This window comes from Meles meles, chromosome 9 (genome assembly GCF_922984935.1).
Source record: "Meles meles chromosome 9, mMelMel3.1 paternal haplotype, whole genome shotgun sequence".
NCBI classification, from domain to species: Eukaryota; Metazoa; Chordata; class Mammalia; order Carnivora; family Mustelidae; genus Meles; species Meles meles.
This window is the reverse complement of record NC_060074.1, coordinates 36,250,098-36,269,283: the sequence shown is the minus strand read 5'-3', so window position 1 is coordinate 36,269,283 and position 19,186 is coordinate 36,250,098. Positions and strand designations below refer to the sequence as shown.

Here is a 19,186-nt window from a genome sequence, read left to right as displayed (position 1 = left end):
CTAAGTAGGCTACCGCTACCCATTTTATTCTATTTCCTGGATCTGCTCATGTCACTTTGCCTGTTTCTCATAGAACATGGCACTAGATGTCCTGAATGATTCTCGAATGAATAGAACATTCTTCTCAAAGATTTTGTATTTGCCACTTCTTATCATGGCTATCATGATGGTTAATGGGTGCTAAATACTTTCCGTGCATGATTTCATTTATAGACCAGCCACATGTTCCCCCTACTCCAGTCCACATGGAATGCCCATCTTTCTTCATGACTTTTCCACCGTTGTTCATATAGTCCCCTGGCAGGAATGCTTTCTTCAGCCACCTTTCTCTATTGCTCACCTAAAGACAGCAGTGAACAAACCATGCATTCTCTACTTTTTGAGAATAAATAAGTATACAATGTGTCTGGTGATATTTAAGAGAAATAAAGTAAGTTAAGAGTGTCAAACTGACAAAGTGTTGCCCCTTCTTTAAGGACAGGATTTCTGTGATCCTTGTCACTCTGTGGTAGACTGTCCTGCAATGCGGTGGGGATTGACGGTTGGGTGGAGACGAGGAGTGGTGGGACTAATCCCGTTCAAAAAGGACAACAATAATAGTGGTGATGATGACTAATATTTACTGTGTACTCATAAGCTCTATCTGCTTAAACCATCATAATGATTCAGTGAAATACTATTTTATTTCCATGTTATTGATACATGAGAGAAATTGAATTAATTGTCAACATTTACAGTGATGATGGCAGTGTCAGTTGACCCAAGGCAGTCCAGATCTGAGATCTCAACTAATAATCATTCTGTGAATTGACCCATGGAATATAAGGGTGTTTTTGATAAAAGATGGAGAAACACAATGCTGCATAGATACCCAACAAATTCCCATGTCAACTACCTCTGTGCCTCCAATCTCCTCTCTTCTAAACCCCTCCTTCAAAACTACAAGAGTGATATATTCAATATGAAAGTCCAACTTTGTCATTATCCCAATTAAACAACTGAATGTCTTCCACTGCTGGAGAGAGAAACCATTATCATAATTTTGCTCTCTAATAAAGTTTATGAGGTGGTGTATACCTTGGCTGTCAGTTTAAGAAAATCTCTACACCACATCTAAGCACCTGGTACAGAAGTAAAAGTTTATTTAGTGATTCATTTTGTTAACCATTTCAAAGAAAATCTTTATTGGATATCCTTGATAGGCTGCAGGGAGATTTAGGGTTTTGTTTTGTTTTTAAGAGATTTTATTTATTTATTTGACAGAAAGAGAGAACATGAGCAAGAGGATGGGGAGAGGGAGAAGCAGACTCCTTGCTGAGCAGAGAAGCCTGATGTGGGGCTCGATCCTAGGACCCCGGGATCACGACTTGATCGGAGGGCAGCTGCTTAACCTACTGAGCCACACAGGTGCTTTGGAGATTTAGTTTTTATCCACAGAAATAAGACCTCAGGGGTAGAACAACAAAGTCAGAGGCAGTTCAGGTTGGCAAAAAGAAGAAACACAAGGGCTTTGGAGCCAGAGTTTGGAATCATGGCATGATGACTCTTAGAGTACCTGTAGCCTGATTATCTCCAGTAGAGCAATTTGAGGAAATGTTTTCTTCTTCAGAAGGTTGCTGTGAGGATCAAATGAGATAATATATTAATGAACTTAAAACAATGTCTACAGAGAAATTCCTAAGCAAGCGATAACCATTATATATCATTAAAATTTTCATTGTTCTACTTTGTTGTATTTATTAATAGTAATTTAATTCAAGTAGTAATATGTGAATGTTGTTGCAAAGACAAGCAAACAATCTTAGATTGCTTGAATATGGGATAAAAAAGTCCTTCTTCCAGAGAAAACCATGCTAAGATTTCTTATTTGCCCTTCTAGAATTTTTCTGTATGAAAATATACATGTGCTCTTTAAAAAAATGATAGCATTTATTATAGTTTGTGTCTTACCTTTTTCTTTTTCCTGCAAAGATGATTCCATAATGGAATCTACAGATCTACTGAATTATCTTCAATGACAGTGTAGTAATTCAATATGTAGATTTAACGAATTTTCTACTGATGGACATGTATGTTGTTTTCAGTTATTTTCTATAACAAAAGAACATTTCGATGAATATCCTCATATATTTATTTTTTAGGATTCATTTCTAGAAGAGGAATTGCTGTATCAAATGTTATATGCATTTGAAATTTGTGTAGCCCTTGTTCAACTGCCTTCTAAGAGGCTGAAAGAATTCATACTCCTACTCAGTTTAGTATAAAGAAGCTATTTAAATACATTCCTTATAAAACATTCAATATTCTTAAGCCAATTTTCTCACTATCCCAGAAAAACCCAAGCTGCATTCCTGCCTCCTTGAATACAATCTTATTTGCTCCTAGCCTAGAATTACATTTGTTCTCATTTGTCTATCTAAATCTTAACCTATCTGCATTAGTAGGACATGTCCAGTTGCAAGTAAGAAAACTCAAGTGAAACTAGATTAAGGAAAATTAAAAGAGAGGGGAGGATAATGATTGAATGAATTCTGAGTGGTTCACAGAATTGAAGTATGAGCTGCAGATTCTAGAGCAGTTCTAGAGACCAAGGACCAGAACTTGCACACATGGCTCTAACTATTCAATTACAACTCTGTCAATCTCTGTATAATTCAATTTTCTTCAATGGTAGGCTGGTGGGTCTCACAACTGTCAGAAAGGAGAAAAGGTAGCAAAGTATAAACATGAAACTTCAAAAGATGTTTTGCACTGGCCATCTCTGGAATCTCTGGCTATCCATACTCTTGGCTTCTTCTCCTTAGATGGAATTCAAACGAGAAGTTTAGAAAGCATGGGTAGAATGTCCAGAAAAATCATTCCTCCTAAATATCAGGGAATTGGAATGTTACTGTTATTCTTTATAATAATGCCCTTTAAGTGAAAGATGTCCAGCAACAATTCCAGAATCATCTCTTCCCCCAACTACATGACTAGGATATTTTGGAAACGCCCCTTTGGTCACGCTCTCCGTGGTCCTGAAATACCACATACTGCACTGTTTTAGATTCAGTTGAAATGTGATAGGAGGGGGAAAAGGGAATAGAGAAAGTGAGGAAGCTGTTGAGAGAGAAAAGAAAATATTTTTACTAATTTTAAATACTCTCAGTAACCAACAAAGAACCCATGATCAACCCTGGCCAAACAGAAAGAGAGCAAGGAGTTTTGTGGGAAGTGTGTGTACAAATGTCAGCACAAGCACAGACACGTGGGGGAATCGGATGATCATCACTGAGTAGAGGCAAGATAGTTAAGCTGTCATTCATAGTGGACATATAACAAATTACATGGATTCTCTTTATTTTCACTTTTGTATTAGGGTGGGAAAACTGCAGAACTAAAATAATAATAAAGTCTCATAATTCGCAAAGCTGTGTTTAAGTCTATTCTGTAGTTCTATAAAGATTCTAAGAGGTGGGGTGCCTGGGTGGCTCAGTGGGTTAAAGCCTCTGCCTTTGGCTCAGGTCATGATCCCAGGGTCCTGGGATGGAGCCCCACGTCAGGCTCTCTGCTCAGCAGGAGACCTGCTTCCTCCTCTCTCTCTGCCTGCCTCTCTGCCTGCTTGTGATCTCTGTCTGTCAAATAAATAAATAAATCTTAAAAAAAAAAAAGATTCTAAGAGGTATGGTTCCTACTCTGGTAGATTGTGTGCCTATCAATGACACAGTCATTTTTATCTCACATAATTATATTGTTGGCATTGATTTATTTTACATAAGATTTTGTTTATTATTTTTCCAGCTTAAAATTAAGTGCTAGTATTATATTTGCTTTTGGGATGTACTGTATTACTTTCCATTGATCTTTAATAGTAATTCAAGATAAAGGGAAGAGCTATCATTTATTTGGGAAATTTTTTTAATCAGTAAAATTTGATTAATCTAGAAGTAAGTTTCTAGAAATAAACTTTCATCTAAAAATATTATTTAAATGTTTGGTAAAGAAATTAAGGCATATACTCTTGGAAATTGTTTCTATGACTCTCTCTCCTTCTCCTCCCACCCCCCTTACCTCCTTCTGTCCAAATTTTAAGAAATGTCTAGAAGTCTAGGTGTCAGAAATAAGAAGGTAAAAGTCCTTGGTGAGAATTATCTAATGTAACATCAAACAAATATACTTCAATACCTTTATCCTATGGCAATATTTCAAGTTAGAGTTATTTAGGAAATAAATATGAAATGTGTTGCCATAATTATCCAAGTAAGCCCTACAGATTTTTCTATACACATTTACTGTGCTATATTCATGTGAGGAATGGGTTGAATGCTAGTGATTTCCCTGAAGAATCAAATCATACCCCAAGCATTTTGTCTGCACCTGAGATCATGCTGATTGGTCTCACATATAACACAAACACAATAAGACTAAAGCCTGTGTGCATTTCGAGGTTTCCTCTGATGGGATCAGCAGCAGCAATTGACTCAATAGTTGATTTTCTTCTTGCTGAACAGTACTTTCCCTTCTCCTTAAAGAGAACAACCTCAGTAGTGACTCTTCTGAATCTCCTTTGCTGGTTTCTCTGTGCTATTTTATTTTCTACTTTCTGTCTCTTGGTGGTCTTGTCCAGTATCAAGGGCTTTCAATCCCACATATGCTGACAACTGTCATATTTACATCTTCTGTCCAGACCAGCCTTTTCAACAGCAACTTTATATATACAAATGCCTACTGGATATCTCCACCTAAGGGTTCAACAAGCATCTGAAAATCAACATTCTCTTCAATCAAGAACTGAATCTTCCTGATCCCTGTATCTGTTTACTCAAGTCATCCAATCTGTGGTACTTTAAAAAAATGGCAACAATTCTTTGTTATTCCTCCCATGAAGAAATTGGTCCAGGTTCCTTCCCCTTTAATCTGGCAGGGGTTGGTGACTGCTTCTACAAACTAAGTACATACAGAAGTGAAGCTCTATGATTTCTGAGATGAGGTCATTAAAGGCTACACAACTTCTGCCTGGTTCTCTTGGAACACTCCCCTCTGCATGTTTGCTCTTGGGGTGCTCCATCTGCAGCCATGATCCTTTTGGAATTTAGCCTCCATGCCAAGAGAAGCTCTAGCCACATGTTGAGAGCAGTGTAAGGATTCTGATTGACCCAGCCTTTCAGTCATCCTAATCCAGGTGCCTGACATAGGAGAGAAGACACTTGCAGACGATTCCAGGCTCCAGCCATTCAAGTTGCCCCCCAACTATTCATGTCATCCCATTCAGCATCCTAGACATGATGGAACATAGACAGCCATCCTCATAGTGCCCTGGCTGAATTCCTGACCCACAGAATCCTTGAGCATAACGAACCAGCTGACATTTTAAGAGACTTCCTTTGGAGTGATTTGTTAATCCACCAATAGAAACTGACACACAACCTCAGCTGATAGATGGTTGCACAGATCAAAAAACCGTTATCTCTCATGTCACATCCAAACTACCTGCAAATCCTACTTACTCCACCTTCAAAATATACTCAGAATTCACCACTTCCTTCCCGTCTCCCCTGCCAGCAGGATCTCCACCCACCGCTTGGTTAGATTTCTGCAATAGCCTGTTAACAGGTCTCTCCACCTCTGCCTTCACTACTGTCTCCTCTCCCCTGACGGTCCGTTCCCAACAGAACTGCCATAATGGGTCTTTGGAATATAAGTCAGATTCTCTGAGTGCTCTGTGAAACACCCTCCAGCTGCTTCCATCTCATTCGGTGTAAAAACCAAAGTCCTTAAAATGACCCACATGATCTTCTCTGATTTTAATCTACTGTGCTATCTTCAATCTCTCTTTTTCCTAGTCTCTCCTCCCCCACTTGGCCTCAACAACACTTCCTCACTGTTTCCTTGAATGTGCCAAGCATGTTCCTAATTTGGGCCCTTTGCACTGGCTATTTCCTCTGCATAAACACTTCACCATTTTCCAGTTGGATATTAGGTCTCTTCTTCGGATCTCAATGTTACCTTCTTGAATGAGATGTACCTGGACGGTACATCTTACTTATAATAGCAACCCTCTGCCACTACCAGCACTCCCAAACCTCCTAATCTTGACTTATTTTTTTTTCTTTCATAGCACTTATCACCTTCTGACATACTAGATGTTCCGATCATTTAAGATGTTTAGTTTTATTGCCATTTGTCTTCTGTTACTGAGAGCAGATATCTATCTGCTTTGTGCTGTATCTCAAGCACTTATAATAGCAACTGACAAATAGTAAATGTTCAATAAATATTTGTTAAATGAATGAATGATAATTAGCCCTTAAAAACTGAATTTCCTAGTACTTGGAGAAGTTTATGTTTGGTAAATTGATTAGAAAATGACATCTTAACTAGTTTAATGAAACTAATGTCAATAAAAGTAATTTTTAATTACTAATAAGTAATTCATTTTTAAATACATCTCCTTTACAACAACAAAAACAAAAAGGAGAGTCCCTTTCCTATGTAGCCTCAATCCCAAACTGGTGGAAAATAGAATATAAAATTACATGAATATACTTTACATGCATTTATGTCTACTGCACCTCTCTCCCCCAACTGCTTTATACACAGGGCAAGGTAAATGACATTCACTCAATACTACAAGAGAATAAAATGGGGGCATGATAATAAATGCCTGTAATCTTCAAGAAAATAGTAACTGAATTACATTGTGTTCTCAATTCGCCTTTCACCTGTATTTAGATTTCTATTGTTAAGATACATGGAAAATTTGAGTGTAGCAGAGTTCATGCCTTAGCAGGGACAGAGTGGCTTCAGCTTAAGAAAAAAGGTAGTGGAAAAATCATATTTGGTTCATACTAAAAATAGTATAAATTTAAATGAACTAGAATCCATTGGAAGTACGGTATGCATTTCCTCATTAGGAGACTTGATGGCCAGCACAATGAAGGAGCTAGAAGTGGTGGTTGCTTTGGAATTCAGAAATACTCATACAGTGAGGCAACTGCAGCTCATGACACCTTCATGTGCTGGGAAACTAATTTAGTGGGTCCTAGCAAGCATTAAAGGAAGAAGAGCATGAGAAAGAGGGAAGAGTAAAAAGATTTGAGTGCACTGCAAGACACAAGGATAGGTTGTATTTCAGGTGCTTGCCTGCATGTGTACAGGGCTTGATGTACAATGTGTTTGCAAATATTTTTTACCAGGTGTCATGGAGTTTCTAAGTCATGGGGCACCTGGGTGGTATAGCCAGTTAGGCAGCCAACTCTTGATTTCCGCTCAGGTCCTGATTTTGGGGGTGTGGGATTAAGCCCCATGTTGGTCTCTGTTCTCAGCCTAGAGTTTGCTTCGGTTTCTCTCTCCCTCTCACTCTAATAATTAAATTTTTACCAAAAAAAAAAGTTTTTAAGTCACTGCAGTAGAACATTTCAGAATAAAACTATTGACCAAGAGTTAGCTCTTGTGTATTTCATATAATATTTTCATTTAAAATATATGGTTTTAGATTTAGGCTGACGAGTGGTTTTCAAATCTTAGCACACATAAAACTCAGTGGGGGAGGGGCGCCTGGGTGGCTCAGCAGGTTGGGCATCTGCCTTCCACTCCAGTCATGATCTCCAGGTCTTGGGGTTGAGTCCCATGTCAGACTCCCAGCTCCATGGGGAGTCTGCTTCTCCCCCTCCCTCTGCTCCTCCCCCTGCTTGTGCTTGCTCTGTCTCTGTATCTCTCTCAAATGAATATATATATATTTTTATTTATTTTGACAGAGAGAAATCACAACTAGGCAGAGAGGCAGGCAGAGAGAGAGGAGGAAGCAGGCTCCCCACGGAGCAGAGAGCCCGATGTGGGGCTCAATCCTAGGAGCCTGGGATCATGACCTGAGCCGAAGGCAGAGGCTTTAACCCACTGAGCCACCCAGGTGCCCCTCAAATGAATAAATTTTAAAAAATCTTTAAAAACTCAATGGGGGAAGTACACATTAACCTAGAGAGCACCGGATTTAGTAGAGCCAGGGGTGGGATAGAAAGAGCAGCACATTCAACAAGCGCCCAACTGATTCTGATGTGGGTGACCCTCTGCCCACATGTAGAACCACACCAGGCAACACCAGAGCTATCGATTTAATTACACGTCTTGAGTTCAAATCAACTCACATGTTTCTAATCCACACATATTCCTAAGCTTCTAATCAGTTGGGTTTTTTGTTTTTGTTTTAAGACTTTATTTATTTGAGAGAGAGAGAGAGAGAGAGAACTAGTGGGGGTTGGGGGGAGAAGCAGACTCCTCACTGAATGGGGAACCTGACACCAGGCTCCATCCCAGGACCTCGGCGATCGTGACCTGAGCCGAAGGCAGACGCTTAACCAACTGAGCCACCCAGGCGTCCCCGGTTTTTGTTATTAAGTAAAGGAACTTGAAATCATAAGCCAGGCCCAGTTTGAAGAGTTACTTCAAGAAGAAGAATAAGGAAGAGAAGGAAAAGGAGAAAAGAAATAAGAAATAAAAGATGTGATTATTAATCTTCCCATTAAGGGCAGGTGGGAGAAAAGTGAGGGGCCTTGGGAGACCTGGGGATTCTTTGTTAGGAAAACCAATATTTTACCTCCAGGTCCCGACTACTCAATAGAAAGCATTACAACTTCGTCATTATGGACATTCTTATTAAAAAACAAGTAAAGTTGCAGAATTATTTTGAAGACATTTTTTGGTTACCAAATTTTAGACTAAGCACACTGTACCAAAAAGACAACTTTAAGATGAATAATGGGGGAAAACAAACAAGAGGTGTTGTAAAGTCTACAAATCTTTCTAGGCACATGCTTTTCTAGATAGAACAGATGTCTCTTTGAATTCAAGAAACAGCTGGGGATTCCTTCCTTGGATTAAGCGACCAAAAGACTTGGTAGCATTATCTAAGATGATAAATTGACTGGCAAACCTCCAGTTCTTACCAAAGAATATGGAAAATGAAAATATATTAAATCAATAAAATTTTTAAAAAGGAAAAGCAAGTCTTTTAGATAGGTGTGATTAGGGACTAACCTAAAAAAATCACCCATCAACCAAATTTCCAAAATCGAAGAATTAAATAGTGACATAGAGTTTTCACTTTCTCCCTCTCTTCTAACCTCAGTCATCTGTTTATTTGATGCTTTGTTTATACTGAAAACAGCAAAAGGTTTGAAATAGTCTGTTGAGGGTGTTAACACCTTTCTAAAATCCTGTGTTAGTTCTCAGTGTGTTGATCTTTTCTGAGTTCTCTAGGATAGAGGGAGGATGAAATCAAAATCAGAGCAGAACTGGATTCTCACTGGCTGACTGCCTGTAACTGGTTTTTCTCAAAGAGACGTACCAGGCCTGGGTCACTGCCTGCTCCCCCCAGATACAGTAAATAGCCCACAGATAAAGACTTTTGTTTACTGGCTAGGGCTGTGCATTCACCTGTTCCCAAGATATTTAATTAAACATTTTCCTTTGTACCTAAGCCACTGATTTTTAAAATTTAGTGTGAATAAGAGTCTCTTGGAATGCTGCTTAAAATGCAGATGGTGAAAAAAAACAAATAAAATGCAGATGGTGGGGGTCCAGCATTCTCTAAGAGATTTTGGTTCTGTAGGACTTGGATGTAGCCAGAACTCTACATTTTTAATCACACTTTGGAAGACACTCACGCAAGTGTTTAAGAGACAATAACTCTTCACACTTGTCAGAAAGATTTGATACCTGTGAATGAAGAGAGAAATAGCGCCTCAGTTAAGTAGAATCTTTATTGCTGTTTTTCTCTTGGAATGTCTGGAATACTGAAATGTAAGTACTCGGCTTGCATTTCCCAACAGCATATTCTCATGCCTTTCGACCAATTATTAGTTATCCGAAACCGTGTTAGAGAAAAGGTGGTGCCCACACATACAGGCAAAATCAGTATCCCTGGGAATGGGTCAGAAATGTAGGACAGCAGCCTGCCTTGACCTTCTGAATCAGAACCTGCACTTTAACAACATTCTCAGGTTTAGGAAGCCTTGATCAAGCAGATTCTCAAGCCCAACGCGTCTTTCTAGATCACTTTCAATTTCCCAACTTCACATTTTTTTTTAATCTAAAAGGAGGAGAGATTTTAATTACAAGAGAAAAAGGTTGCGGCACCTGGGGGGCTCAGTCGGGTAAGCAGTGGACTCTTGGTTTCAGCTCAGGCTATGATCTCATAGGTTGTAGAATAGAGCCCTCAGTAGGGCCTATGCTTCTCAGGGAGTCTGCTTGAGGTTTCTCTCCCTCTGCCCCTTCTCCCACTTGCGAACTCTCTCTCTAAAATATATAAATAAATCTTAAAAAGAGGGAGCGAGAGAACAAGGTTATTAAGGGAGGGGCATCTCCAGGCTCCCAAATCATATTGTTTGTGACTGATGGCTTTCAAAGCAGAAGGTGATAGGTTGTTATTGGATCTCATTTGTGCTGTGCCTACTTTTTAAAAGAGAGATCACAGTGCTCTGTAATTGTACTCATTTGTTTCTCACCTTTACTGTAAGCTTCCTGTGGGCAGGATCATATGTCAGGCATCTAAATCTTCAGTGCCCAGCTTCATGCCTGATAAAGGAGGTACCCCACAGCACCTGAATGAGGAAAAAATTGCCTATCACTTACCTAAGTGAGAGCCACCCTTCAAGTTCAAGCTTAAAGTTTCTCTCCTTCATAAAGATTTCTTTAGTTATTTCATCCACCGTGAACTCCACCTGCTCTCAGTAAATACCCGTTATCTGACATTTAAAACACACACACACACACACACACACACACACACACACACACTACTTTGGATATCATTCATTTATTTTGTATCTCTTAATATTCCATGAAAGCTATAAGAAGCTGTCTCTTTTATATATTTCATCTCACCTTGCAGAGTAGGCATTCAAATATTTGTTACTATGAAGCTATCTTAAAATAAAAAATAGATACTACAATGGGAAAATTGGCAAGTTTTTATTTCCCTTCAAGAATCTAAGTTGCCCCCCCCCTTTTTTTACAGATGACAATATTTAAGCAGCTCCTCCAGGTACAAGCTATTTATCCTAAGTAGAACATGTTTTGATATAGGAAATACTTTCTAATTGTCAAATGCTTAGTCGTGCCTTCAGCCAATTCAAATCTAATTTCTGTTATTTTTGACAGTAACTTATACTTCTCTATGTTGACAAAATATAAAATGTTTAACTTACAACATATTAATTAATAACCAAAATAAGTTTCTAGTTAGAGATCACTTTAAGGAGATATGTAATAATTTATAGTTTGTGTATGTCCCTGATAGCATTACACATAGATCAATTTTTTCATTTCAAAGCTAATTGTAGACATATTGCCCAATAGTACATCCATGTCATACTAAGTTTTAGCTCCTAGAATCATAACTTCATTTGTGAATATCAACATAACTGTCCCAGTGTTCTGATGAGCCATTTCAGTTCTGTTTCAGTTTTAAGATGCCCTTTAGTCTATTACACAAATCATCTCTAGCCTATAGATGGCAGCATTGAGCAACGTATTTGGTAATAGGTTGCTTTTTGGTTTCTGTGAATTTTCAGCTAGGACTTAATGTTTCATACTGCGTATTTCATTACAGTATGCCACAAGACTAATTTAGCGTACGGTGACAGGATAATACTTGTACCTGCTCCAAACTACTTCAGATTCCACAAAAGCATCTCTTTCTAGTCTGTATCTTATATGAACCAAGTGTGCGTTTCCAGAGTTATCTCAACCCATTAATAAAAAAAGTGAAGAACAAATTAACTTACTATAGTATAATTAGAGTAAATACCAACCATCTTTAACGTTGGTCATAAAACATTAGAAAGTAGGAAGAAATGGTAGTAACATCCCATGGTCAGCAATTACCCTCCGCCTGAAACCCGCTGGTCTGAACAGAATTTGTCACAGCAATCTGGCTTATTGCATGATTGCTATAGAACATTTTAACCCTGAAATTGAATTTTTAGGGCAGAAATCCTTTCCCACTGAGACATATTTTTTAAAAAGATTTTTATATTATGTAATAATTTGTTTTATATGATTAAAATACAAACCTTTCTGTGAAGGTTATTACAGAATATTTGCAAATTAAATTAATCTTCCTGCCTTCTCCTCCTTTTAGCAACGAATATTTTGTTTTCTATAGAGGTATATTCCCTTTAGTTTTGGGGGGCAGGTGGGGGGAGGAAGAAGGTCATTTGAAAAGTTAAAGTCTATGCACTATGTGAAATATCCTCCACTCAACCCGCGCTAACCATCAAACCTGTAAAAAGCCCTTTGGTCTTAGATCACGTCGTTACCAAAAAACAACTTTTTATCTTTTTTTCTTGCCAAGGGTAAAACCCCACACAATTACACTTTACTACTAACTTCAGTCTTCCTGGCTTCGCATCCCCCTACCCTGCTCCCCATTAAGCAAGCTATGCTCCCAGCAGCTGGGCCCCTGTTGTTACCGCCTCGCTACCAGCTCCAAAATCTGCTATTTATAGCTTTGCTGTAGTGGGCACGTGTGCCCTCATCACCAAGCTGTCAGAGGGAGAGAAGGGCGGGCTCTCAATTCAACAGTGTGTACACAAATTATAGATTAACCAGGTTTAGATGAGCCCGCGTGATGTTGTGGAGCCTGAAGGTAAGAGGAGAAATGAGAAGCTCCCAGACTTCCGCAGATGCCGGGTCCCCCAATTCTCGTATCATACGCCACTGAATGGCGCCTATGGTTCTTCTCTTTTATTTTTTTTTTACTACGCTTCGCAACCTACCTTGGTACCCTCACCCTCTGTCCCCACCTCCCCTCCTGCAATGCAAGGCTTGAAAGACAGGCAGGCCTACCAATCAGCAGGCTTCCCCAAGAAACAGCCCCCGCCCCCCACCCCAGCTTTAGGCCCAGGCGCGCTCCTCGCCGCCCAGCGGGCCGGGCCGCCGAGCATAACCAGCACTTCCACCGTGGCGTTTCCCCGCGAGCATCCCGCAGTGTCTGAGCTGGAGGCAAAGGACGGTCTCCGGGGTGGAGAGGGGACGGAAACCCCACACTGGCCAGGAATGGGGAGGGGGGATAAATAAGCACTACACGAAATGACAAACGTCATCTTCGTAGGGTCCTTACTGCCAGCCGGACAAGCAAGGGACACACTGCTTGTTTATAGGTCAGCTAAAAAAAGAAAGAAAGAAAGAAAAGAAAGAAAAAGAAAAGAAAAAGGAAAAAAACTTTGGCGAGGGTTTGCTTGTGGTGAGAATGATACCCCAAGGTAACTTTAAGAGTCTGTTCAAGTAGATCTAGGATGCTGGCCTGTTCTACTCGTGAAGTACCCATTTTCCCTTAGCGTCGAGCTGGCACGATCCTTGTTTTCTCCCGATTATCCTTGTAGTCAAGGGTAAAAATTTTATAGGGCGGTTCAATGGGTGTGGAAGCTGTGCGTGAAACAAACACTTAAGCCAATATTTACACAATAGGGTTTTGGCCTTATGAACCCTTTCTAGGTCCCTAACATCTTAAAAACAGATAGATTCCAGAATATGATAAGGGGCATCTCATTTTCTCGCCAAGACTTTACCCCTGTGGATCCCTGCCCCTTCCCTAGGAAGAAGGTGGGGGGAGCCGTGATATTTACATTTTCTCCCTAATTGATCAGCAGCTAGCCCCACAGAGCCAGACAGAGGACACAATACAGGGATCGCTCTTTTCATTTCGGAGTGACCAGAATCTCCCAATATATGCCCTTGGGCGCCCCTCTGTTCCTTCGAGGTACCTCTCTGCAGTGATTTCGGGGATTCCAAGGTGGAAGGCTGGCCCAGAAATCCCTTAGTAGACATTATAAAAATACAGATTTCCTCACTGTGGCCTATCACCTTGAAACTGAAATCTAGCTTTTGTATGTTCTGGGAGAAAAAGGCTTGACTAGAAACCTCCCTCTCTAGGGGTCGATCTTACCTGTGAGGTAAGATCTAGCCCAGCTCCCGCGCCCCCTCCTCCCTGGACCCTCCCACTCAGGGCCCCGTAGCCGCAGAGCCCCCCCCGCCGCCCCCCACCCTCACTCCTGCGTCTTCCCGAGCTCGGCTCCCCCCCCCCACCCCCGCTGCCGTTTTCCCAGACTCCCCTCGTGCTTTCGGGTAGCCACCCAAACACACCCGCCCGCACCCGCGGCGGGGATTCCTGCGGGCCGGGGGCGCCCTGGGTGGCGCGCGGGGAGGACGGTTCTGCGCCGGGGCTGGTGGCCGCGCAGGGGCGCTGCCCGAGCGCTGCGCGGGGGCCCAGGGCGGGCGCCGCTGCGGCACGGCCGGGGGGCGGAGAGGGGCGGGCGCGGGGCGGGCTCGGCCGGGAATGTAGAGACCCGGGCGGGAGCCTCCCGGCGCGGCGGCGGCGGCGGTGGCGGCGGTGGCGGCGGCCGGGCTGCGGAGCGCGGAGGCTCCGTCACGTGTTTTTCTCCTCCGAGTGAGACCGCGGCGCGGTCGGCGGGGGCCGGCGCGCAGAGCCAGACGCCGCCGCTTGTTTTGGTTGGGGCTCTCGGCAACTCTCCGAGGAGGAGGAGGGAGGAGGGGAGAAGTAACTGCAGAGGCAGCGCCTCCTGGGGAAGAGGCGTCTTCCCCGACTCCTTCCCAAACCTCCCCCTTTGCCTCCCGCCCTCGTCCCCTCTCCTCCTCCCCTGCCGACTGGAGCGAGGGGCAGGGATGAGCCTGTCCCTCCGGCGCGTCCCCAGCTCCCTCGGCTGCCTAGTAGCGTTTTGCGTGGAAAAGGCACTTTCTCCGCCCGCCGAGATGGGCCCGAATGGGGGCTGCAGCGGACCCGTCTGCGGGCGGCGGCGGCGGCAGCAGCAGCAGCAACAGCCGCAGCGCCGCGGTCTCTGCGATTGAGCTGGTATTTGGGCGGCTGGTGGCGGCGGGGCGGTTGGGGGGTGGGAGGAGGCGGAGGAGGAGGCGAAGGAGGAGGAGGAGGAGGGAGAACCCCGTGCAACGTTGGGACTTGGCAGCTCGCCTCCCCCTGCCCAAGGATATTTAATTTGCCTCGGGAATCGCTACTTCCAGAGGGGAACTCAGGAGGGAAGGCGCGCGCGCCTGGAGGGGCAACGCGGGGACCCCGGCCGCCGCCGCCCGTCTACGCCAGACTCCAGCCCGGGTGGCAAGAGATGCATCTTCGCCCCTTTCTGGCCGCGGCGGCTGCGAGGAGACTCGGCTCTCGGAGGATCCGGGCTTCACTCACCCTGGACGCACTGCCTCCCCCCCAGGGCATGAAACGCCCGTAAACTCCGGCCGAGGCCGTCTCCTTGGCGCAGCAGCTGCGTCCCCCTTCCGCTGCCCCTCCCCGGCGCGGGGGGCAGCGTGGCTTTCGGAGTCGGGGGTTCGGCTGTCTCCAGCCCTGTTTGCATGTGCGGGGCCGCGGCGAGGAGCCTCCGCCCCCCACCCGGTTGTTTTTCGGCGCCTCCCTCTCCTCGGCGGCGGTGGCGGCGGCGGCGGCAGCATGGCGAGCCCTCCCGAGACCGACGGCTTCTCGGATGTGCGCAAGGTGGGCTACCTGCGCAAACCCAAGAGCATGCACAAGCGCTTCTTCGTGCTGAGGGCGGCCAGCGAGGCGGGGGGCCCGGCGCGCCTCGAGTACTACGAGAACGAGAAGAAGTGGCGGCACAAGTCGAGCGCCCCCAAACGCTCGATCCCCCTCGAGAGCTGTTTCAACATCAACAAGCGGGCCGACTCCAAGAACAAGCACCTGGTGGCCCTTTACACCCGGGACGAGCACTTTGCCATCGCGGCGGACAGCGAGGCCGAGCAGGACAGCTGGTACCAGGCCCTCCTGCAGCTGCACAACCGGGCCAAGGGCCACCACGACGGGGCGGCAGCCTCCGGGGCAGGAGGAGGTGGGGGCAGCTGCAGCGGCAGCTCTGGCCTCGGGGAGGCCGGGGAGGACTTGAGCTACGGGGACGTGCCCCCAGGACCTGCGTTCAAGGAGGTCTGGCAGGTGATCCTGAAACCCAAGGGCCTGGGTCAGACAAAGAACCTGATTGGTATCTACCGTCTCTGCCTGACCAGCAAGACCATCAGCTTCGTGAAGCTGAACTCCGAGGCGGCGGCTGTGGTGCTGCAGCTGATGAACATCAGACGCTGCGGCCACTCAGAGAACTTCTTCTTCATCGAGGTGGGCCGTTCCGCAGTGACGGGACCTGGGGAGTTCTGGATGCAGGTGGATGACTCTGTGGTGGCCCAGAACATGCACGAGACAATCCTGGAGGCCATGAGGGCCATGAGCGATGAGTTCCGTCCTCGAAGTAAGAGCCAGTCCTCCTCCAACTGCTCCAACCCCATCAGCGTCCCCCTGCGCAGGCACCATCTCAACAACCCCCCACCTAGCCAGGTGGGGCTGACACGCCGCTCTCGCACCGAGAGCATCACCGCCACCTCTCCGGCAAGCATGGTGGGCGGCAAGCAGGGCTCCTTTCGTGTGCGCGCGTCCAGTGATGGCGAAGGCACCATGTCCCGGCCGGCCTCGGTGGACGGCAGCCCCGTGAGTCCTAGCACCAACAGGACCCACGCCCACCGGCATCGCGGCAGCTCCCGGCTACACCCCCCTCTCAACCACAGCCGCTCCATCCCCATGCCTTCCTCTCGCTGCTCACCTTCTGCCACCAGCCCGGTCAGTCTGTCGTCCAGCAGCACCAGTGGCCACGGCTCCACCTCGGACTGTCTTTTCCCACGGAGGTCTAGTGCTTCTGTGTCGGGATCCCCCAGCGATGGTGGCTTCATCTCCTCGGATGAGTACGGCTCCAGCCCTTGCGATTTCCGAAGTTCCTTCCGCAGTGTCACCCCGGATTCCCTGGGCCACACCCCACCAGCCCGCGGTGAGGAGGAGCTGAGCAACTACATCTGCATGGGAGGCAAAGGGTCCTCCACCCTTGCCGCTCCCAATGGTCACTACATTTTGCCTCGGGGTGGGAACGGTCACCGCTACATCCCAGGAACTGGTTTGGGCACGAGCCCAGCCCTGGCTGGGGATGAAGCAGCCAGTGCTACAGATCTGGATAATCGGTTCCGAAAGCGGACTCACTCTGCTGGCACGTCCCCTACCATTTCCCACCAGAAGACCCCATCCCAGTCCTCTGTGGCTTCCATTGAGGAATACACGGAGATGATGCCTGCCTACCCACCAGGAGGTGGCAGTGGAGGCCGACTGCCTGGCTACCGGCACTCTGCCTTCGTGCCCACCCACTCCTACCCCGAGGAGGGTCTGGAAATGCACCCTTTGGACCGGCGTGGGGGCCACCACCGCCCAGACGCCTCCACTCTCCACACTGATGATGGCTACATGCCCATGTCTCCAGGAGTGGCACCCGTGCCCAGCAGCCGAAAGGGCAGTGGGGACTACATGCCCATGAGCCCCAAGAGCGTGTCTGCGCCCCAGCAGATCATCAACCCAATCAGACGCCATCCCCAGCGAGTGGACCCCAATGGCTACATGATGATGTCCCCAAGCGGCAGCTGCTCCCCTGACATTGGAGGTGGGCCCAGCAGCAGCACTGGCGCTGCCCCTGCTGGGAGCAGCTATGGCAAGCTGTGGACAAATGGGGTCGGGGGCCACCATGGTTCTGCCCTGCCGCATCCCAAGCTGCCTGGGGAGAGTGGCAGTGGCAAGCTCTTGTCTTGTACTGGTGACTACATGAACATGTCGCCAGTGGGGGACTCCAACACCAGCAGCCCCTCCGACTGCTACTACGGCCTGGAAGACCCCCAGCACAAGCCAGTTCTCTCCTACTACTCATTGCCAAGGTCCTTTAAGCACACCCAGCGCCCTGGGGAGCTGGAGGAGAGTGCTCGGCACCAACACCTTCGCCTTTCCTCCAGCTCTGGTCGCCTTCTCTATGCTGCAGCGGCAGAAGATTCCTCCTCCTCCACCAGCAGCGACAGCCTGGGAGGGGGATACTGTGGGGTGAGGCCAGATCCTGGCCTCCCACATATCCACCATCAGGTCCTGCAGCCCCATCTGCCTCGAAAGGTGGACACAGCTGCCCAGACCAGCAGCCGCCTGGCTAGGCCCACGAGGCTGTCGCTGGGGGATCCCAAGGCCAGCACCTTACCTCGGGTCCGAGAGCAGCAGCAACAGCACCCTCCAGAGCCCAAGAGCCCCGGGGAATATGTGAACATTGAATTTGGGAGTGATCAGCCGGGTTACTTGTCTGGTCCTGTGGCTTCCCGCAGCTCGCCTTCTGTCAGGTGTCCGTCCCAGCTCCAGCCAGCTCCCCGAGAGGAAGGGACTGGCACGGAGGAATACATGAACATGGACCTGGGGCCGGGCCGGAGGGCGACCTGGCAGGAGAGCGCTGGGGTCCAGCCAGGCAGAGTGGGCCCTGCACCTCCTGGAGCTGCTAGCTTGTGCCGGCCTACCCGGGCAGTGCCCAGCAGCCGGGGGGACTACATGACCATGCAGATGGGTTGTCCCGGGCAGAGCTACGTGGACACCTCCCCAGTTGCCCCCATCAGCTATGCTGACATGAGGACAGGCGTTGTGGAGGAGGCCAGCCTTCCAGGGGCCACAGCAGCAGCTCCCTCGTCCTCTGCAGCCTCTGCTTCCCCCACCACTGCGCCTCAGAAAGCAGGGGAGCTGGGGGCTCGCTCTTCCCTGCTGGGAGCCCCCCAGGGACCTGGGGCCATGAGCGCCTTCACCAGGGTCAACCTCAGTCCCAACCGGAACCAGAGTGCCAAAGTGATCCGTGCGGACCCACAAGGGTGCCGGAGGAGGCATAGCTCGGAGACCTTCTCCTCCACACCTAGTGCCACCCGGGCGGGCAACACGGTGCCCTTTGGAGGGGGGGCAGCTGTAGGGAGCAGCGGTGGTGGCAGCAGCAGCACGGAGGATATGAAACGCCATAGTTCTGCTTCCTTTGAGAATGTGTGGCTGAGGCCTGGGGAGTTTGGGGGAGCCGCCAAGGAGCCGGCCCCAGTGTGTGGGGCTGCTGGGGGTTTCGAGAATGGGCTTAACTACATAGACCTGGATCTGGTCAAGGACTTCAAACAGCGCCCTCAGGAGCGCCCCCCTCAACCGCAGCCACCCCTGCCCCCGCCCCCTCATCAGCCTCTGGGCAGCAGTGAGAGCAGCTCAACCAGCCGCTCCAGTGAGGATTTAAGCGCGTATGCCAGCATCAGTTTCCAGAAGCAGCCAGAGGACCTCCAGTAGCTCAACTGGACATCACAGCAGGTGCGTTTCATGGTG

The 19,186-nt window shown here is 47.0% G+C and overlaps 1 protein-coding gene across 1 annotated transcript in view; it reads left to right on the top strand.

The window, feature by feature from the left end:
- Positions 1-15,433: 15,433 nt before the first annotated feature.
- IRS1 (insulin receptor substrate 1) overlaps positions 15,434-19,186 on the top strand; it is a 59,430-nt gene continuing 55,677 nt past the window's right edge. The window contains exon 1 of the mRNA XM_046018298.1: positions 15,434-19,171. Within this exon, the coding sequence (XP_045874254.1) occupies positions 15,449-19,150 (3,702 nt within the window). The 5' untranslated portion in view covers positions 15,434-15,448 and the 3' untranslated portion in view covers positions 19,151-19,171. The remainder of the gene's footprint in view (positions 19,172-19,186) is intronic.